The sequence below is a fragment of the Stegodyphus dumicola genome, chromosome 12, assembly GCF_044657685.1.
Source record: "Stegodyphus dumicola isolate Sdum_Otavi_A_Nest chromosome 12, ASM4465768v1".
NCBI lineage: Eukaryota > Metazoa > Arthropoda > Arachnida > Araneae > Eresidae > Stegodyphus > Stegodyphus dumicola.
This window is the reverse complement of record NC_140779.1, coordinates 105,293,022-105,316,843: the sequence shown is the minus strand read 5'-3', so window position 1 is coordinate 105,316,843 and position 23,822 is coordinate 105,293,022. Positions and strand designations below refer to the sequence as shown.

Here is a 23,822-nt window from a genome sequence, read left to right as displayed (position 1 = left end):
ATCATGTTCTCTCAGCACTCATGTTTATCACGCATTCTCTTGTATGGTTTCGTATGTACTAATATTCAGGTTAAGGTATGTTATAAGTATTACTGTGCATTCCTACAACATAATGTATGTATCCTGTTCGGCATTAACAGTGTCAATCAGTACCAATCGGCTCGCATCGGTATCTTCATGTATTACCAGCACCATAAACAGTCTTAATTGTTTCAATGCTTAGTATAATGTTTGTTATATGTAGTATTTTAAGTACATTTCTAACGTTCAACTGTTTATCTTAGTATCCTGTGTGGTACTATAGTGTCTGTTTATCCATGCTTCTCCATGTATTGCTCCTACAATCACACCTCATAGTATAATTTAAGTCACATGTACAGACCAATGGTGGGTATTGTCATACGATTGACATTCGAAGTCAAACATCTTCATGCAAACATAGCTCATGTAAAATGTACAGTCTTAATAGCTTCAAATTATTGTATAAGCTATGTGTCTCATGTTAATAATCCTTATTCTATGCTGACAATAGAATGTAACCAAGACATCAAGGGCCCTGTAACCGTGCCCATCTTTTATATGGTACAATAAATATCCGCGGGTTTGGCTTCCAATTCCGTATGGGTATACCCGTTATACCCGGGACGGAAGCTAACTCTGTGGCTCAAACCCAAAATACTATAAATTATATTGTAAGAAAACGAACTTAAAAAAATTTACAAGATTCAACAAATACCGATTCTCAAACTATAGTAAGAAAATATCTCATAGCGTATAATATTTTATTCCGTATCTCACTTTTAGTGCTATATAATCTTCCACAGATTTTATATAAATAAAATCTATAACATAATGGGTATTTATACTATATGTAGTTCTTGATGTAAAAAAGATTTAACTAACTTTCGTACTGTATAAATTCCATCTCTGTGAATAAGTATGAATATACTCATACTTATATACACGTAATTATAAGTATTTATTTATTACATAACTAATTTAATGAAATTAAATTCCTATAGAAAAAATATATAAAAATGCCATTTACATATATATATTAATAAATTTTTTATTACAAAAGTTTTTTCATATATCATCTCAAAGGAACACAAATTTAATTAAAGCTATAAATTATTGGAATAAAAATGAGTCCGTGTTTTAGGTGTAAGTTATTTAGATTTCTATTGTAGAAAAAATACTTTAAAAAGTGTATAGAAATATTATTTTGAACCATAAAAATTCTAAATACTAAAATTTAAAGTACTGAAAAGGTAGCTATTGTTAGTGACAGTAGATTATATATAATATAAAAATACCTCATGCTGAGCTTTCCTGTATTTACAATGCCAAATGAAATTTATATAGTGCAGTATTTAGCAATATAAATAAATCTTCTATACAGCCTTATGCAAACGCAGTTAAAATTACTGTCATTGCAATTAAGCAGATATAGTTTACATTTGTTTACAAACAGTTTTATTTACATTAATATCTATACAAACAGTAAATTTAGTGCAGAAAATAGTAACTACCATTTCCGCAGTATAACTAATAAAAGAAAATAATATTTAAATATTACTCTAAATATATTTGAAAGCAATGCTAAAACAGTGCCCTTACTCAAGATTCGAAAAGCTTTGGTTTTAATGGTCTTGTAAAAACTTTCAGTTACTTCTGCAAAACTCATACCCACGTAAAAATTACTACACCTAAATCAATTGATTATGCAGAGAAACTTTCCTAAAACAATCAACTCCACAATTCCAGATAATGCCAGTTTCCTGTAGCATGCATAACAAAACTATGAGTGATTTTAAGTACTGTTAATTATTATTTAATTATGTTCCTGACAAATGTGTCGCTGTCAGAGGTGGTTCTTTAAGAATATAACCACTACATGAGGTTTTATTTAATGTAATTTTTTTTCAAATAAATAATTCACTTTTTATACTCCCAAGACTAGTACATTTAATATTACACAAACTCTATTAATTATTCACAAATCCATTTCTATTTCAAAAGCAATTCATTAGAAAAAGCATTTGAAATTTTCTTCATGAAACTAATAATAATGAAAATTTAAATATGCATCAAAATGATTATATGCGTTTTAATAAAATAGCACAAAATATTTAATGTAAAAATGTGGTTCTAGTCTCATACTTGTAAAGAAAAATAGACCAAAAAGAAAAAACAATGTAAGATCCTCTAAATTTTCACATAATTTTAGTAATAGAAAAAAGATTCCTCAAGATTGTATGTCTTGTCTACCTCATTCAGTAAGTAATAAACAGATTAAATATTTCAGTGTTTACTTCATTAATAAACTTACCTTTTTTGCTCGCGAAATATAATTAGTAAATTTTTTTGAGACATAAAAAATTCTTTCTAAATTGTAATCAAAAAAACAAATTTTTAAAAATATAGTTTCAGTAGAATGCAAAAATTATATTTGTGCATCTGATCTACACACACTGAAATTATCAAATCTGGAATTATTCCTATTCAGTCTTTAAGCACATTGCTTTTTAGGATAAAAGTAAAGATGGAAAATCAATTTCACGCACAGAAACTCTATTTCTTGTCAGCTATCAGCAAAGTTCTCTCTCAAACATTAGACACGATTACACGTGCATGGCTTTAGTGGTATTTGCTTTCATATTCACAGTGAGTGCTGGCATTTTATTATTTACTATTAATATCTAAACTGTAAAACATAGTAAAATTTGTAATATAGTAAATCGTAGTAAATTATTTATTGCATTACTATAGCCTACTATCCACCACGATCATAACACAACCGTCGCATAACAACGTGAATAGAACGGCGCCATATTGCTTGGTTGGGAAATTTCTTCTCATGTAGGTAGCGGGGGAGGGAGGACAATTTTTTCCTCACGTTCGCGTTAACACGGAGAAAAATAGTTTTGCAGTTGTGAATGAACGTGGTCGCTTTAAAGAGATGATGGTTGATACCGGTGTTTATTTGTAATAATAGAAATGTAAGTGCGTATGTGTGTGTAGTCAGAGAACCAACTCGTGGAAAAACCACCTCCCTAAGATGACCGCCTCTGAAAGAGACCAATATTTCTGAAAACAAAAGTATATTTTGGTATTGAACATCCCTTCTGTAAGACGACCATTCACAAAGAAAATTCTGCAAGTGTGACTGGTCGCCTTAGAGAGATTCATTTCGTAAAGGCAACCTCCCTAAGAGACCGCCTTTAAAAGATAAGCTATTTCTGAGAACATGATTATATTTTGATATTGAGCAACATCTCTCTAAGGCAACTACTTGCAAAGATGCATTTTTATTTGGGGCTGATCGCCTTAGAGAGACCTCGTGTGTGATGTATATGATTACTGTTATTATTTCCAACAAAGATTTATTAAAAATCAAATAAATAAGCTTATTTAGTAAAAACCCTCTGTAAAAGGACCACCTACACTTCCAGGTTACTCTGGTGGTCTTAAAGAGATCATGTTTTCATTCTATTAACTTTATTGTTTACAACAAGTCTATTAACGTCACATAGAAAATTAGGGTAAACCAATATAAAACAGAAGATTTATTATTTTTAAATACCAGTAAGAAAGCCAGTAAAAGTCAATATAAGCCAGTACAAACCAGTACAAAGTTCTGACATTCATGTTGGTTGTATGGGTGTCAATTGATGTCAATAAGAAAAACCCACAGAGATCAGCAGAAACCAGTAAAAGTCAATAGAGACCAACAAAAATTCTATAGGTACCAGTTGAAAGTTTGACTGGTTTCTATGGGGCATTTGGAAACCAGTAAGAAAAAACCATAAAAATAGAAACCCATAAAAAGTTTTACTGGTTTTTATGGGGCATTTTTAGCAGGGTAGGGTGTTTTTCAATTGTTCAAAAGTCGTGTTCTCCTCGGCTGTCCATGTGAATCTAGTTTTCTTTCGTTTATGAGCTAATAAAAGTTCAACTATCTTCGCAAAATCTTTTATGAATACTCTATAATAGAAACACATACCCAAAAAGGAAGATAATTTCTCAGCCGTGTTTGGGGAAGGGTAGCTTTTAATTGCTAAAACCTTGGAACTGTCGGTCTTGATACGCTATTTGAGATTTCGTACCCTAGATATCGCAGCTCCTTGGCAGCAAATTTGCACTTCTTCGGGTTTATCTTGAAGCGGGCCTCATTTAACAAGGTAAACTTCCTCCAAATGTTTAAGGTAAAAACTTCGTCCAAATATCTATCGTCTCGCTGGTGACTATTATGTCATCGAGATAAATTATTGTACTTTTGCCCAAAACTAGTTTTAAAACGATATCCATAGATTTTTTTAAATGTAGCCGGCCAAACGGCATTCTTAAACCAAACGGCATTCTTAAAAAAAGGGCATAAACGCCTGATTTCGTAATGGAAGCTGTCTTTTCGACATCCTCGGGTTTCACAGCGATTTGAAAATAGCCTGACGTCAGATCTAATGTTGTCATGAATTTAGTAAAACGAATTTTCCTAATTATTTCATTAATTATCGGAACGGGATACGTGGGATATCTCATTATATTGTTCAATTTGCGGTAATCAACCGCAAACCTGTACGATTCCGTGTGCCCGGGCGGTAGCCCGTTTTTCTTTTTGCAAAGGACCGCCGGACTTGCATACGGACTAGTGCTCGACGCAATGATTTTATAATTTTACATTTTCTTAATATGATGTTCCAAGATCTGTCCTTTTACCCCATCATACTTATATATCATACTTCGATCGGACTGGAGGGGCATTACCTGTATCAATAGCATGAATCACCACCTGGAAGAAGCCAGGTTTATCGTCGAATAAAGAAAAAAACTTTCTTAGCAAATTTTCATTTTATTCTTTCTCGTCTGGTTTCAGGTGGTCCAGAATTGTTTCTGGTATTGCTTCTTCCTCTTCTTCCACAGCATTCATGTGTACCTGCAAAGTAGACTTCTGGAAATTAAGATTCGCGCTAGTTGCGCGTAAGAAATCAACCCCCAAGATTACTGAAGTTAACAAATCTTTTACTACCAGAAAGTTTACTTTTATCCTTTCATTTTTGTGCATGCATCGCCGTTTTCCCCAAATATATGCACTGTTTGCCTTGGGCGGCAATTACTCGTTGTCCCGTGGTCTTGAACAGTCTATAACGACGAAAATGCTTTTTAAAAATTTCCTGTGAGAGGAAGCAACACTGAGCTCCGGTATCCAAGAGGGCAGTGATCGTGACGTCATTTAGTAGAATATGTATCTCCGCAAGGCCAAATTTTGTACCACCACTCAATTTAAGTGGACTTCTGAGGGACTTTTCTTTCCACTCGGTGACCGTGACCCCTTTTCGATCACCGCTGTTAGTTTAAATTTTCTTTTCCGCACCTTCTTTCTGGTGATTCTCGTATCCGAAATTTTTAGCTTTACCTGTCTTCCTGCTACCGAGCTTTCCACCTTTCGCCGTCTGCCGAAATGTGCTTTGCTGACCTGGAGGTTTTTTTTCTCAGAGGAAACTTTGAAAGTTGGCGAAACTGACTTGTACGCGCGTTCTCCGCTTTTCTTCTGCTCTGGAACTTTACCGCTAGCTGGAATAAGTTTTCTAATGTTTGCAGGTTTCGCACTTCAAGAAAGTCTTGAGCTGATGGAAGTAGATGTGGTAAAATCACCTCAATAAGCTCACTACAAGGTCTCTTCCCGTATAGTAGATTAAAAACGTGAATTTTTCTTAAGATAAACTCCGTTAAATCATCAGAACTAGTCTGATATTTGCTAAACAGTTGCGCTTTTATCTTCGCGCGATCTTCAACAACTGGAAATGCTTTTAACAACGCAGGCTTAAAATTTTCATAGTTGTAAGGATCCCCGAACAAGAACTTGCCAATTCCCTTGTATCAGGTCAGAGCTTGACTTTTGAGGTTAGTCGTAGCTATTGTGATTCTCTATAGCTGGTTTACTGGATACAAAATAAAATGCATATCCAGCTGGTCCAGGAACGTCATCACTGAGCCTTTTCCTTAGAATGTTACCGCAGGTTTCATTGCGGTTCTCATTGTTTCAACGCTGAATCTGAATCCTTCCATCGGATTTGTTGACGTCTGAGGGACCTGAAAGGTCGGAGGGGTGAATGAAAAATTTCATTTTCTAATGGCATAGTTCGTCACAATTATTCGGGCACCAATGTAATATTCAAATCTATAATTTACTGCTAAATGTGGGGAAGCTTGAAAATTGGTAAGCAAAAAATCGCTTTAGTTCAATAGACAGAGAACAGGTACTCAGGAAGGGTTAATTACCCTTTATTGCTCAAAATAAACTTAACAGATTGTCCTCTCTCAGAACATACAGAAAAGTCTCTACTTGGGCTTGAACTCAAGAATACTAAAACTTAACTAAAAAGATATAGCCGAAGCTATCAAAATTCTTCAGGTTTTGTTCCCTTAACGCTAACTAAACGGCGAAGCTATCGAGGGCCTGAAATACGGCCGAGTGTAGAAATAGCTTAGAGAGAGTGCAGGCTTAAAGACGATCGCCCGCTGGTCAGAATCTCTGGCTCTCTAACGAAGTCAGTAGAACTTCAACTTTAAATACTTGTTCTTCCTTCATTTGCATTTAACAGCGATTCTGAAAACACGTTCTGGCAGGAAATTGTAAGCTGAAATTAAGAAAGATAGGAAAGTGGTTTTAACTAAAAATTAACTGTTAAAAACTTAGGATAAACCTTACAAACATAATGCATTAAACCCGGGTAATAAAATCTTTAGAAGTCCGGCATAACACTATAAAGATTTCTTGAATACTTTTCTATCAAAGGCGCATAGTGGTTTTAAATTTTTAAAATATTTTTTCCCTTAGAATCACTGCAAAGAATTATTACTGAATATCCACTAGTAACAGAATAAAATAATAATAAACCCACAGTGACACGCACAAAGTATTTACAATAGCATTGACTTTCAAATTATTCCAGTCACTATTCCAAGAAGGTAAGATTATAACAGTGCTGATTTTAATTCACGAAAGTCAGACTCATAGTTGAGTGCAATTTTTTAAATTGCCATATCACTTGAGTATCTAATTCAGCAATCTTTGTGATCCTCATATTATTGTTATGATTTCTTCTCTCTATAGAAAGAGATAATTAACTTAAGTAACTTTTCCTTCGGTTTTCTATTATCCTTTATTGAATCGCGAAACTTGAAGAAGAGCACTATTTCTCGAAACTTCCTTTTTATGCTGCTATGCATCTTGGACCTGTCATCGCAAACATCGGTATCTTTGATCTATGTGAGAATACCCTGAGGTGGAAATGCACAATACAAATTCGGGAAAGGAAAGTCGTCTGCTTAGGGAGGGAGGGCTCAAAACGAAAATCACATTTATCATTGTCAGAGGAATGATAAATTAATTTGTTTAGTAGCAATTCGATGTGGATTTCTCATGCTTTCGCAATTGTCTTCCACCGTTTTAATGCAGAGATAATGAAAATCTTATTTTCTCTGGTAACAAATATTGTATTACTTGGCTCAGAATTAATGGGTTCATTGATATTGCTGTTGTTTCTTAAATATGTTACATCATTAATTTCTTTTTCCGAAAACTTGTCTTTGGAAAGATCAGTTTCTTAATTTATATGCAGTCTAAGGCATTAAATTTACACGATTTATTGCATTTATAGTCAATAATCGTTGTTAAATAAAGACTCCGAAGTAATTTCTTTCGTAGAGGCAAACAGAAATGCTGTAGAAATTAGATAGCCCGAATAAGACCTGGATTTTGACTTTAAAAAAAGACTTTCATAGAAACTTTAAAAATCGCAGAGGCAAATAAAGATGAAAAAAAAGTTCTTTATAAAAGTGGTTTTACTTTTATTTAAAATTAATGTTGATAAGAGAAGAAAAAACGGGGTGGCTAGTTTGAAAAAAATATGGAAATCAAAGGGGTGACCCTTCCGCTCTTAAAAAAAAATTAAATTTAGCGTTAGCCCAAAAATGAAAACTTACAACAGACGCCATTTAATATAATCGAGATTAATGTTATGATTCATATATTGTTCTCAAGTTGGCGAATTCTCGATTGTTTGTATACGAAAGCATGGAAAATACTCCTCTTATTCTGATCAACGTTTCGGTTAATATGATTAAAGTATGATACAAAATATTTTTTAAAATAAAGTAAAATCGCCAAAAAAAGATCAAAATATGTTATAAAAATTTCCAAATGGCAGAGAAAAATCACCAAGTAAGGGATCAAGTCACCAAATATGGTTTCAAATTTAATCCACCATTTTAAATTAAGCAAAAAAGGCAACCCTAGTTTAGCGTAGAGTAACTATTGATATTTGAGGGGTCAGACACAGGTTCCTGTTCTTCAGGAGAGGAAAAAAATCTGCGAAAAATTTTCCCCTTTTATTTGTTCCTGGGAAAAAAAAATTAAAACATCTGTTAAGGTTTATTTTTTTGCAAAATATGTCTTTTACAAATTACTAAATTTAGATGCTAATAATTACTTTAAAAACTTTTGTGATTTACTGTTATCTTTCTAAGACTTTTATTAAATTCCAAAAGTAAAGATTAAAATAAGCATTATCAAAATTATTGTCAGCATTGTCAAGAAAATTTTCACCAAAAACCAAAATTTTCTCTTTATCGAGACTTCAAAAGAATTCTCTGTTTCTCACAATGGATACATTAAATTACAATTGTCTTTCAATGTTAAAGAAATGAAAGGCAGTTTTGCATCAGAAATGTATTTTACAACACTATCTTGAAATGGTGCCTGGTCTTCGTGACTTAAAGCTAATTTTTTAATGCGTAATATTAAATATCAAGTAGGAGAAAAAAAAATGTTAATATCGATGACGCTATAAAATCAAAATTTTGAATTTAACTAAAGTTAAGAGCAAAATAAATCATTTTTGTTTTCTTTAATTTTAAAATATTTTGTTCCCTTACATGCTTTAAACTTTCTTGGCCATTTCTTTATTGTAATTTGATTCATTCCTTAAATAATAACAGGCTAAAATAGTTTACTTGTGCAAAAAAAAAAAAAAAAAAAAAAAAAAGGGGGCGCAATATGAAATTTAAAAGCATGCAAAAATTAACCTCAGATTGGCCTTGGAGTTGAAGACATTTGCATATTTTTTTATCAAAAAAGAGGGATCTCCGACTGGAAATTAATTTTCCCTTAACCAACATTTATCAAAATTCAACTGGCGTCAAATTTTGAAAGTTTATTTTGAATTCTACTTTAAAATTAATGAGTTTGTAAAGTATAACGTTTATGACTTTGCAAATATTTTCAATTAGAAGTTGGAGATTTAGGCAAAGAAATTTATAAGAGATATGAATCTAAAAAGAAAGATGATACAATGTTATGCAGCATATAAATAGTAATAAAAGTTAAATTACATATAAAGAACTGTGTTTGCTATAATGACAGTGTAATTAAGTTAAGCTTTCAAATCAAGTAACCAAAGTTAAAAAATATTTTAAAAATAGTGCTTACTACAATGGCAGTATCATTACCAGCTGTTTATTTTCAGAAACTTGAATGCTTTTTAACCAGTATAGTACATATGAAAACTACTTCCTTTAACATAAAATTTGAATGCTTTTTCATGATAAAAAAATTAAGCTTTAAAATCAACTAATGAAACTTAAAGTATATTTGTAAAACAGTGTTTACAACAATGACAGTATCATCAGCAACAGTTTTATTTACTAAAACTTATCAAATATAAAAATTTTAATGATTTTTCTTAATCGGAAAATTTAACTTTAAAAATTAAATACTGTCAATTACCTCTACGATACATTCTATTCTAATATTAAAACGTTTAGAGAAATGGCTATTTTTAACACCTTTGTACTCATGAGTACGTAACATTCAGGCACTGATAGGACTGATAGATCTATAAAATGCAATTTAGGTGGCTTTGAAATATAGTAAAATATATGTGAAAATGGGCTGCTTACCAACCAGCTAAACTTCTTCATAAACTTAAGTTTGCTAAGCATTTTCTGGGGAGAAACTATATACCAATGTCCAAATCAAGAAATGTTTAAATTATCTTTAAAATTATTATTATTATTATTATTTCCGGAAACAAAGCCCGAACAGTTTATCATTAGAAAATCATGTATGATGATATCTGCCATTGAAGCTCTTTAATTCCTATAACTTATGTCAGTGAAATGCATTACTTAGAGTTTTCATTCACAAAGCATTTAAATATATATATATATTATTATTATAAGCAAAGTTGTAAGAACAATACAAAAAAGACCAATTTTGGTCAAAATTTTTTGCGCAATGTGCTGCAAAATTAAGGAAATGAGAAGAAAAATTGTAGTTAACTCGCCAAAAAGTTACCAAAAGCTGTGGCTCCAAGAAAAATCCAACATATGCACATTCAGTAGTTTTTACAAGTTCGAACAAAAAACTATATGTTAAATATTTTCGGAAATTTTAACACAGTTTTAAAAAACTAATTAAATTGAATGAGGTGACATATTAGGCTACATGTGAAATAAAATGTAAATTATAAAACACAGTAAAATACAAATCGATGGAACAAGTTAAAGGCAAAAAATAAAACACAGTAAAAAACCAATCGATGGAACAAGTAAAAAATATATATATATAACTTTGAAAACCAAAGGATTCGCTAACCTCTATGTTAAAATACCGAACCGCTCGAAATGGTTTTCGAGAGTCTCAGCACCTTTCTACTTTTAACAAATAAAGATAAGAAACCAAATAAATCCTTTTGAGGACAAACTGTCTATAATAAACTGATACAATGCGTTTGGAAAAACTGCACCTGATACTGCATACCTCAGGGAAGACAAGAAAAACAACATAGGATTTTTGGCCGTTTGGGGCGATTACGGTTGTTTGAATGAAAGGCCGTCTAGGCCGTTGTGGCCTTCAAAGAGATATAAACACAGGCATCATGTGTATAAACAACATACAGTATCCGGCAGAAACAATCTACAGTTTTATTTTAAATCCTTCAGTAACACTAAGTAGGGAATGTAAAGGACGAGATTCATAAATGATTAATAACATAATGCCATTTTATGTTTTAAGTTGGGAACACCGATTCCCGACCAGTGTTCCCAACTTTCTGATGCATCTCATTAGTGAGGAGATGAAGGTAGTTCTACCTGAAATGCTGGTGCAAGTAATGGGCAATTTCGCTCGCCGACTCCAGTGGATTGTAAAGGAAGGTGACTAATCAAAGATGTGATTTTCAAAAAAATAAACAAAATATAAAACTTAAAATGACATTATGTTATTTATCATTTAAAAATGTTGAGTCTAATTTTCCATTCAAAACATATTGCATTTAATCAGCGAAGTAAAATATTTCTTACAATTATAAGTGACAGAAAGCAGATGGCGGGAAGCATAGAAGGACTGGGGGAAGGGACGACGAAAGTTGGAGCTGACCCGAAAAATATCGAATCTAAAAATCTATATGTTTTGTTGAGCAATAAGAAAATAATAATAATAATAATAAGACTGTAGTATTGGCAAAGATTTAAATTCGTGAGGTTTGTTTACTTTTCAACCGAAGGCTATACTGTCGCTCTATTACTACTGATTATTAAAAGTTTTCATAATGGATAAATGATTTTAATATTATTTTCTCCTGTTATGTATATACCTGAGCGAACTTGCATTGTGTAAGAGTCATCTGATTTTCATTTTAGAATGGTAAATTTTGGAAAGATTAGTTATAAATATATTACCATTTTTAGGACAGGAAGTGAAGTTAATTTAAAAACAAACTTTAGTAAATGTTTACAAATTAAATTTCGAATTTTAAGCTAATTATTGTAATTTTATTACGTGTTGTTATTTATAAATCTGTACGAATATTTTACTTGGAAGATCACATCTAGTAATATAATTCAAAACCCTTTTTCGAGATGTTAATGTTAAACACATTTCGCTTATATCAGAATGATAAATTTTTGAAAGCTTAATTATAAATAATATATTACCATCCTTTTAGGACAGGAAGAGGAATTACTTAAAAAAAGAAGCTTTAGGGGCTATTACAAATTGGAGTTAAATACAAATTAAATTTTTAATATAATTATTATAACGCTATTAGGTATCATCGTTATTTATATTTCTATATAATGTTTTATTTGAGAAGATCATGTCTTGTAATATAATTTAAAATATTGCTTTGAAATCCTAGTGTTAAACACATTTCTTTTCCTGCGCATGTCCTTTGAAAGCCCCGGCAAGACACACACATACCAAAAAAAAGTAAGGCCATCAAAAACCCAAGTGAGCAGAAAATGGGCTTCCCCATTCGAACCAGATTACGCACCCGTTGGGAAATCAGGGAACCAGTTACAGGTATTAATTGACGTCTGAACCGAATCGCTAGAGGAAAATGGGATGTTGTCGTGGCCTGTAATTCCAACATCGCCTGCGGTTGAATTTTAGGTTGGAAGAAGAGGGAGTAGTCTCCAGGGTCAAAAAGGGGCTTTCCCTCGACGAATCACTTTAGCCCGTCATTGAAAATCTTTTTTGAATCAATCCCCTCTTCATTTCCTGTCGTGTCGTTCTATCTCTGCATTTTCCTGTCTTGTGTCAATCCCAAGAAATTATATCTTCCCATTCGATATCTGTAAGGTAGGCGGTCACCCCGTATTAGCAGTATGAAACTATTACAGAATGCCAATCAAATTCCTTTTGATATCCAATCAAATAAATTCCTTTTAGTGTTATATTTTAACTGACTTGAATTGTGTACATACGAATTTTGGCTTTTTAATATCAGCGCAGAGTTTTAGGACTTAAGATAACTCGGCACACGAATTCAGAAGGTAGCTTGGCAATCTTTTTACTGAAATCTTTCCAATATTATTCCTAAAATAAGACAGAGCAGCGATTACATAATAAACATTCATTTTTCTACTATGTTTTGTTTCATACTCACTACTCTGGAGTTCCTCTGTATGTTTCTTTAATTATGCCTTATTTAATTACTAACAGTATGGCACAACCTCACAGCCGTTACTTTTATTTAATTACTTTGCTGTATGTATAGATTCATTTATTTTGTGTTGTAACGTATTTATGTTAATTAATCAGCTATTTTATGTTGCGAACCTTTACTGTCATTTCTCTCTTTCCGTTTTCCTGCCAGAATGCAAATTTGGCTCGCGCGTATTTAAATGGAATTTAAGATTGTTTTAGTCAGAGCGTGTTCCTCCTGCTTAGTGATGAGTCGGTACTACCGAACCGGGTATTTTGTAACGGGTACTTAGTTGTAACGGGTACTGAAAATCGGTACATCCAAGTACCCGTTACTTCAGTACCAAAATCAGTACTTTTCGGTATTCGTTACTCTGTACCGAAACGGGTACTTTTCGGTATTCGTTACTTCTGTACCGAAACGGGTACTTTTCGGTATTCGTTACTTTTGTACCGAAACGGACACTTTTCGGTATTCGTTACTTTTGTACCGAAACGGATACTTTTCGGTATTCGTTACTTCTGTACCGAAACGGGTACTTTTCGGTATTCGCTACTTCTGTACCGAAACGGGTGCTTTTCGGTATTCGTTACTTTGTAACGAAAATATGCGTCTCTTCTCGGTATTTCGGTATTCGTTACTGGAGGATCGATGAGGGTTCAGCTCACTTCGATTTTGGTACGAGGACAGTAGTATCTGGTTGTATTTGCGAAATGGTGATATGAGCTCCTTGTGTCCATGAATGGTCTGCTCCTCAGACACTTCCGTAGTTGACATGTTTTCTGATATTCAAAATCTTACTCCGTACAGATAAAATCAAACACGTGGTGACGTGGCAGAGTTCCTTCAGTGCGCAAAATCGTTAGCTGCGTATTTCGGTACTCCAAATCGTTACTAGGGTACTTCGGTACTCCAAATCGTTACTAGGGTACTTCGGTACTCCAAATCGTTACTAGGGTACTTCGGTACTCCAAATCGTTACTAGGGTACTTCGGTACTCCAAATCGTTACTAGGGTACTTCGGTACTCCAAATCGTTACTAGGGTACTTCGGTACAGCAAACCGTTACTAGGGTACTCTGGTACAGCAAACCGTTACTAGGGTACTACGGTACAGCAAACCGTTACTAGGGTACTACGGTACAGCAAACCGTAACTCCGGTATTTCGTTACTTCGGTACTCCAAATCGTTACTTGGGTACTCGGTACTTGAAATCGGTTTTCGGTACTTTTCAAAGTAACGGTTACTTGAGTAACGGGTATTTTGTACCGAGTACTTGTTTGTACCCGTTACTCTCGTACCGGGTACAAGAATGTACCGAAGTTGCCCATCACTACTCCTGCTGAAGGCCACGTTATTTGTCATTATTCTACAATAATATTCTTATTTACTGTATTGCCACGACGGTATAGGTTAGAGCCAAATTACGCGTTTAATTACATCTACGTAGCTTTTGGCTAAATAAGATTTAGATATACTTTTAATTTTAATTAACTACTTTTCATTTTACACTTTAAAATCATTTTATGCCATTTTCTGGCTGGTTTGTATGCACCAAGATTGCCTTCTGTTCAACTTAACAATAAAAGGGTCTTTTAAACCTTCAGTACATTTCAGTTTTTTATCTACACACAGCGATAAGTCCCTTACGCGGGTAGAGGTATCCCTTACGCGGGTATGTAACATTTTTTTATCTATCTATTTATTTATTTTATTCATTCTTGCATTTATTTACTTATTTCTATTGTATTTACTTATAAGGCTCACCAGCTGCCGAGCGGTAAAGTCGCTCACTGGTAGTTCGATCCAAGGTTCACTGGTTGTTCGATCCAAGTTTCACTGGTAGTTCGATCCAAGGTTCGAATCCCGTGAACGGGCTGTCTGCATGGGCGTTTTTCGTGGTTTTCTCTGTGTGTAACGTGTATACGAACCAGTTTCAATTAGAAAGTCCTCCACGAAGGAATTCCGTAGTGAAGGCAGATAGCTCTCGAGTGCTTTGCCGTAATCAAATAAATCAAATCAAACCAATGTATTTACTCGAAAACCCTTTCGACCATTAATTGTTATAAATTTGTCTTAATCTTCTTCAGCCGTTTACTTAACTTTTGACTGTTGGAGTAGATATGGATTCGGCGAAGACTCGCTCCTAGAGCATGTGCATTCGAAGTGCTGTGCTCAGTGGGGCCTTTTGGCCGATATCCTAACGCTCAGTGAATCGGTCGGTGTTGGCAAAAAGAAAGCCGACAGTTTTAAAGTTGCTTAATGTTAAAGAGTTGTTTTAAATGCATTTTGTGTCACTGATAATCAGATGTAAATAAGTGTCGATGCTTATTCATTCCAATTCTTACTTATCACAATTGTTACTCCCGTCTTTTTTGTTTCTAACGCATACAAGCTTTTAAAGCAATACTTGCTAGTGCTGATATTTAATCGTATTGAAGATAAAGGGTGTTCCGATAAGACTGATAAGATTTCTAAATGGAATATCAGATACGCCCGAACGTTTTATATTAATTTGAAATAGAAGTTATGACATTATGTTTTGAATAAAATATTATTTAAGTATCCACCTCAGCTTAGCGCATAAAAGCAAATTCAATAAAACCATTTCCGATGACTGCATGCAAAAACTTGTAACAATGGCAGTAATGCAACTAATACCAGTAATGCAAGCTTCTGCGTTTATTTTTAATATTCCAAAGGTTCTTAATTTGTTCGAATCGATCACTGATTTCAAACAAACCCACAAAAAATAATTTAAAGGCACTGAATCATAACTTCTAAGAAGCCAACTAACAGTTGCATTTTCTGAAATAATCCTTTCACTATGTTTTGTAATACTGAGATAGCGGTTTTAGCAGTGGCACGTCGCACCGTCTTGTTGGTACCACGTGTCCCTGAAATCAATATCCTCAAAATTTGATTACCAAAAATTTTTTATCATCATTCGGTACTGCTCGTCGGTCACTGTAATTACGTCTGTTCCCTCGTTTTGGAAGAAAAATTCTGATGTAGACAGTGCATGACTTCCATTTACGACCTATTAAATTATATACATTTTTACCGCATTTCATTTAATTTTTTTTTTTTTTCTAGAATTATTGTAACTTGAATAACCGATCCCTCAAGGCAAGCTAAAAATGATATCAAAAATTGCGAATTTTGAAATTAAGTATTCCGATTATTTTTTTGTCGCAAACCTTGCGTTACTTGCCATAATTTTATTTTTTTCATAACAAGTATAAAACTTTTCCGAATATAAGTGCATAGTATAAATAAGTAAACTATAAGAATATAAGTAAAGTAGGAGACCTCATTAAAAGCTAGATTCCGTTAGTTGTTGAAAATGCTTTTTTTTTTTTTTTTCCCAAATTTGACAATGCCAAAACGTGAATATACACTTACACAATCAATACCTTATATATACATATGCACATTTTACTGCCAATATTGCAATAAAAAAAGAGAGGAACTTTGTAGTTATTAGAGGATTCATACGGTATACATTATAGCACTTCCCATTTATAAAATTTCAACGTTCTATGGCTAATAATTTTTGAGGTATGCGAGGTACATACATACATATATACGTACGTTCGGGGGCGGGGGTTCGTACAGAACATCACGAAAAAAATTATTTCTGAATACACTTTACAATCCGTTTTGGAAAAAAGAGTCCTTTATTCTGTAGGGACGTACACACTTCAACTCTGAATGGATTGGACAAAGATCAAAATGGATATTTCCGGTGAAATATGATAATCGAAAATTTTCGCGATTACAATACTTTCCTGCCGCTCAGACGGTACAGTGGTTAGGGGAGCCGCCTGCGATACCAAAGGGCCCGGGTTCGAATTCCGAAGAAGGCATGGTTGTAACTGTCCGACCTTCATAGGAGGCAAAGATGGCCCACGTAAGGTGCCTCTTTCTTTGGTGCCTCCACAATAAACTAACCACCACTCCAAGCCTTAGTAGCGGCCAACCTGAAGTCCGCTGAGTGCTCGCCATTGGTAAAAAATAAATAAATAAATAAAACTTTCATTTATTTTGTACAAAGAAATAAAAATTGCTCCGATGATGCCACTATGCCACAAAGCATAGTGGGATTATTTTCACACCAAAAACAACAATTTTGTTTGCTAACACATCGAATCAAGCAGAAATGAGCTTCAACAGAAAAGATAACTTTTTACCCAAAGTTACAGTTCTTGAATTGTGTGTCTATCATTGACGAACTGTCAGAGCATGTTAAACACAAATAAAAATTAGTAACATTGATAACATTTTAAACATGGCTGCCATTTCGTTTTAAATTATATCATTCTTACTGAAATATCCTATACAAAGCTTTTCTGGTGGCTGTTTCGCTCTGATAACAAGAAACCAATTTCTTCCTAACTTTGTTTATGGTTATAAGAGGTTTCAGTCAGTATGTAAACACCTTATTTTATTCTAGCCAATTATTTTTAGTTTTAGGAACTTTGCTTTTCCTCCTGATTTCAGTTTTCTACCAGAATGTAAATTTTAATAACGTAGTATGCAAATCTGAGTGAGTTGAAAACAGTATTTAAGCAGCAGTGTTAAAAGAGTTAGTTCCGAATTTATGCCGCGTGTTTAAAGTAGCTCTTTACGTAAAAGAGGATGCTGCGAATGTTCCCTATTAAACAACGAGTTTCAAATATTTCATATCTGTTTCTAAAAATTCGTTTGTCGAGAAGGAAGAAGAAAACGGGAATTTCCTAAAACAAGTGAAGCATGATAGAAACGCCTGGAATAAGAGCTTGATACATGTTTAGAGTGAAAAACATGACTTCTTTATAAACTCCACAGTATTAGTGAGCAAAAGGTGAGATGTCATGAAATTCTAGTCATTTAAATTGGAATTTTGACCACTTGAACATGGATACTGTAATTTATTTGAGAAATTTAGTCAAAGACGTAACTGTGATCACAAAGGCAGAAAATTTACAATTGTTGCATTATGTGCAGAAATCCAAGCCTGTAGTTTAATAGTTTTCCGTTAATGCTAATTAATTAAATATGTTTTGTAGATCATCATATATCAGTCTGCATATCAAACACTTTTGTCTTGGTTAAGTTAATAACACATTTAAAATAGTTCCTATACTGTATTATGAATTTATGTTAACTAAATTAAATTTAAAAAAATGGAAACTACTGAAGTAAATCGAAAATATATTTAATTTTATCTGGCCTAGAGAGAAGAATAACTAATTCGGATAACTGAAATTCTTAATAACTGAAGTCCGGGTAATTGGTCATCTACAGTACCAGGCCAGGGAATTTTAAAATTAAGGGGGGGAGACAGAAAACTTAAGACTGGCGTAGATTTTCAATAAAACTATCTATTTTGAGAGACAGCATTTTTGCTTGAAAAATATATGTGTCTGATCGTTCTCGAAATCGATAGTGTTTTTTTAAAAAAATCTACATCAATGTAATGTTACCCTTCGCCTAATTTTAAATATTATATTGGCGTTTTTTCTTCTAGTTAGGTTCGAAATAGTTTTTAATTTACAAGGGTTGTTCGCACATTTTTTAATCAAATTTGCTTTGGTATAAAGAAAATCGTCCGCTTGGAAATCTTTTTTTTAACTACAATTATGTTTTTCAAAGTCTAAGTTATCATTTATTACTCGACGTTTAATTTCCATGAAAAATGCCGCTTGTAAAGAAGCAATAGATGGAAGGCTATGTTTGTGCTCTTTCTGAAGAAAATAATTCTTGTCTAGTTTTTAGGAAACTCTGAAAGCAGTGATTTTTCGATATCTAAAGCTACGATAGGTAATATGGTTAACAAGAAAGGAGATCGGCTTCAAGTGCGAAAATTGTTCCAAATACACATCCAAGTCAAAGGCAAGTCAAAGGGCAGCTGCAAAATCATTAAAATGCTCAGTGTGAACTGTAAAAAAATAATTAATGCTGATTTGAATGTTAAAAAGGCGAAAAAACATAACGCGCATTGCTGTTCTCCACGACATATTGCCGAACGTAGAACAAACACACTGAAGAATTTTTTATGGGAAATATTTATCAGCACAAAAATGGAAAATGTTGTAACAGTAGATGAATCATGGGTGCATTTAAATGACTGCAATAAAAAGAGATCCATTTATTATAATCATCAAAAAGGAGGGAAAAAAAATCTTAAAACATGGTTCAAAGAATCTAAAGAAAGTTTTTCAGAGGGATTTATGATTGTTGCTGGTTTTTCATGTAATGGCAAATTGAAAATAGAGAGAGTTTTGAAATATTTTAAGATAGTAATTCCACATGTTACCAGGAACGTATTTTATACCTAATTTTCAAATGTGAAATACCTTCTCTTTACCCACAGCGCCATCAGTCAGTAGGACTACATCAAGACAAAGCAAGCAGGCGCACGTCAAAATTCACTGTTAATTTCTTCGGGGAAAGGGGGAGGGGCAAGGCATACCCTTCACTCATATCTCTACTAAATCTTCTGATATATAACCTATATATTTTTGCGCTTTTCGATTTCTGATAAGCGAATCGCCCATTTTTTTTTTTTTTTTTTTTTTTTTTTAATTTTAATTTTAGGTAAAAAAATATCTGGAAATACAATAAAAATCGTCTAGAAAATGTGCGAACAGCCTCGTAATATGCAAATTTATAGATGATACTGTTGCATAGTCTCATTTATCGGCAGATAATTCTTTTATAATTCATAGTCCGATATTAAAAAAAAATGCTGATAGTTTTATGGACAAAATCACCAGTGTGATTTAACAATTTGAGATACAAATTTTTCCAGCATTTTTATTATTTACTAATATTTTACAAACTTTACTCATTAATAATCGGTTGGCATATTTTAAAAACGAAATACTTTTTAAATTAACGAGATATTTATGTTTTTGAGAGTTCGAGATATTTATGTTATATCTTCTTAATTAACGTTGATTTTCCCTGCTTTAATAATGTTCAGAGGGGAATGCACATTAACCAAACATGAAATCACGATATCCCGATGTATGTATATTTATTCATACTGATATGTTTTCATTTCTAGAACAAAAAAATGGGAAATAAAGCATAGTTAAACTACTTTCAGATTTGAATTGAATGAAAAAAGTTCAATTTTTTCAAGCAACGCAGTGAAATATAGTTATTTTTTGACTCGCTAGTAGAGGAATTTTGATGTTAATGTGATTGTGACAGTTGTATAATTACAAGATATGTAATAAAAGAATAAATGAGGAATATATTAATATTCATTTTTTATTCGTTTATTTAAATGGAAACATGAAACATAAAAATGACAAGAGCAGTCAATACCTGTCGTGTAACGGTTTTCCTCATCTGAGCCTAATTATTTGCTTGAGAACAATAGTTTTTATTTATAATTACTCTAAAATCATTTATTATTAGCTACATATTCAACTACATAGTTTTAAGTCTGTTTTTTCTAGATATACTTGTTATACTATAAATATCTTATAAAAATTTCTCGTAAGGTATTGCTTATTAAAGACTCATTTTTGCAAAACGAAGTCAAAAACTGCCATTAAAACTCAAAGTTCCTTCCCCTAAACTGCAATTTAAAATGAAATGCTGCGACTTAACGTAAAATTTCGTGATTCATAAAACATTTTCCCTCATTCTTTAGTGTTTATATTACCTTAAAAATTGATTTTACATACATTTTTATTACACCAGGGATAGGTGTTGTTGTTAAAATAAGCTGCTTATAATTGCGTGTGGGTTTTAAAGAAAAAGCAGTTACAATTTTTTTTTTTTTCAAATGTATTGCAAACTTTTCTTTCAAATACATTGCGAATACTTCAAATTCATTGTAGTAAATAACAAGATAACAAGGCAGGGATAACGTCATTGCATTGTATTTTAAACTAATCGTTACTGCTGAAATGTCGATTAGTTTAATAAATTTTGAAAAACATCTTTTGATATATATATTATTACTGTAATAAATCCTTAAATTAATTCCCAACACGAAAGGGGGGAATACCTATTTTACCAAAATATTAAACTGCTGTTCCTTAGGAGGAGCAATAATTGCATAAACACTGAAAAGGCATCAGTTTATCTACAGAAAGGGAGGGAAAAGTGCTCGTGTAAACTACCTGTCCTATGCTTTTTGCCATTAAACTGCTATTTTTCTCATATCAGCGTTAAATACATAAATACGTTAAGGAACTAGTTATACTTTAAATCTAAACGTAAAGAATCTCTGCTGATGCAGTTAAAGTATTTAGTACATATATTTTAAAATTGCAATCAGTGATATGTTTTACTTAAAGCTAATTTCAATGGAAAAAAAAAATAAATGTTTCGTAGTTATTATGTTTAAAATGTTTTGTTACAGAAAAACTGCGTTCAGGCGTTTTGATAAAAATACAAGAATATATATTAACACATTTGTATATTCTCTTCGAACCTGTTAACAATTAAAATTTTGATATGGATTCATAATATTACTGCAAGATAACATACATATATTTAAATCAATAAATTTCAAATTAAATTCACCATTTATCAATTATTTCAAGACTTAAAATTTAAAACTTTTTTCATGCAGTGCATACAATTTCTGGAAAGCAGATAACAGAAAAATTTATTGCTAATTAAAATATCGATATTAATTAAAATATTGAAATTAGTCAAAAACCTATCGAAATTCAATTTCAACAAAATAATCTTACCTGTTTTTTGCCGCCGCCGCTCGGTCCCTTTGTCGACGATTTTTGAACCAGTTCCCGACCTGTGTCGGCGTCAAACCCGTCGCTTGGGCAAGTTCTCGCTTTTTGGTAGGATTTGGATATGGATCTTGTAAGTACCATTCTCTCAGGAGACTTCTTGTTCTCTCTTTGAAACAATGGGTCTTTTGTTCTCCATCCCAAATCGTTCGTGGAAGAGGATACTTCTTCCTCACTCTGTACTTATCCACTGGCCCCAGAGGCCTTCCTCTTAACTTTTCAGCCTCTTGATAATGAGCTTCTAACCACATAGCTTGGAGTTTGGAATGGGATACCTTAGTGAAACGATGACTTTCAAGGATACCATACAACTCCCTGAAATTTCCTGTATGGAAAGCCACAAGGGCCCGAGCCCTAAGGACTGATTCGTTTTTGTTGAGTTCGGCACAGTTCGGATGAGCTACTGGCAAAGACCACAAAAAACGTCCAAGTCTTTCAATGTCTCCACTGTCCTCTAGAGTTTCGCATACAGCGGCTACTTGGCTAATTGTAAAGTTAAGCATAGGCAAGTATGCCATAGGATTGTAAGGTGAAATGGGAGTTGGCTGGCTGAGTCCTAGGGCCATTGGAATATTGTATTTCATGAGAATTCAGTAGCTCAAATGAAGAGATCGAGTAACATGCAAAACGTCTGCCTTGACGGTGAGTTACAAATCTTCAGTATGTTTCAGAAGATTCAGATACTGATTTCGAGAGTCTTTGTTTAATAAATCAAATGTTCCTTCACCCTGCAACGTAAAGTTCAAGAACGTTACAGGGTATCACAATATTACTGGCATTCAAAATAAGTAATAAAAGTAACATAATATATTGTTGACAGATCACCATAACTGAATCTTATTTGTTCTTAATAGTCGCCATTTATTTCTTGAAATTTTTCATTTGTAAGTTTCAAAGTATGAAAATCTTTTTCTTGCTGTTTTCAGAAATGATAAATTGTAATTTTATTAATTCTTAACGTATTCTACGTCTTTTATAAATCAAGCATACAACCGCTTGTTTTATGACACATTTATTATTAAAATATTAATGTATTAGCAATAAATTACGTCTTAAAGTAAGCAATTCGTGCAAGAAAAATTGTTTCAGGCACTTTTGGAAAATTGTTGGTAAAAGCAAAATAAAATTACCGCTTTGCCCAGTGCTGCCACAAATTTAAAACGATCGTTACTTCTAAGTGTTCTAAACTCGCCGTTCTGTCAGGAGGAAAAAGATCGCACGTTCGCTCGCTGCGGACGATGCCCGTAAATGATTCGTCCACTCTGAGAGGCGATCGTGAAAAGAAAACGAGTTATCAAAATTCAGGTCTCGCTTGTAGCCCGAAGACGGCAGAATCTGGGTTTCCGACTTTTAGGAGTGGTAACTGAGGAGTCTAGTGATCCCTTATAGGTTACCGAGACTTCGACAACGCTATTAGCCATAAACGGAAAAGAAGAGGAGGGGCCAGGAGTCGTATCCATGGCCAGGCGCGTAACGTGATCTCATTTGCTGGCGTCAGGCTGAGGAGGCGATTCGATTGGGCGAGAGACCACGCCAATCAATGTCTCCATGCCAATCACCGCGTTATGGAGACGGCACAGCTCTTTCGCAGCTGCAGAAACTGGAGTTTAGTTCGGGAAGTTTTTTAGTTTGTTTTGTTTTTATGTTGTCTTGTTAATCCCACCGTCTGTTCTGGCCGAAATGGTGCGCGCATGCAGAAAAGCGCAAGGAGTATTTGATTGTTTTGCTGCGTATATGCGAGTTATCCTTATGATACAAGGATTTTGTAGCCAAAGCTTTTATTATAAATTATGTTTAGTTTTCTATCTTCAACGAATAAAAGCAGAGTAAAGGTGGAAAATTTTTTATTTCGGATTTCAGTAAAAATAAAAGAGACATTTCTCAACAGATCCCCAGAATTTCTTAATAGGAGTTTTGTGTGATAAATTAATATTTAACTTGAAATTTGCAGAAAGCAGTCTAATACTCTGAAGAAAAATTTACCATCACGATTTTTTAAATTAAAAAGATATGATTTTTTTAAAATTTAATTTGAAAAATCATGCAGATATTCCTTTTATTTTTTTTCATA

The 23,822-nt window shown here is 33.2% G+C and overlaps 1 protein-coding gene across 1 annotated transcript in view; it reads right to left on the bottom strand.

The window, feature by feature from the left end:
• The window catches only part of LOC118181735 (homeobox protein SIX6-like), a 53,042-nt gene extending 29,921 nt beyond the window's left edge, over nucleotides 1–23,121 (bottom strand). The window contains exon 1 of the mRNA XM_035350927.2: nucleotides 21,698–23,121. Coding sequence (XP_035206818.1) covers nucleotides 21,698–22,335 — 638 coding nt within the window. The 5' untranslated portion in view covers nucleotides 22,336–23,121. The remainder of the gene's footprint in view (nucleotides 1–21,697) is intronic.
• Between the last annotated feature and the right edge of the window lie 701 nt (nucleotides 23,122–23,822).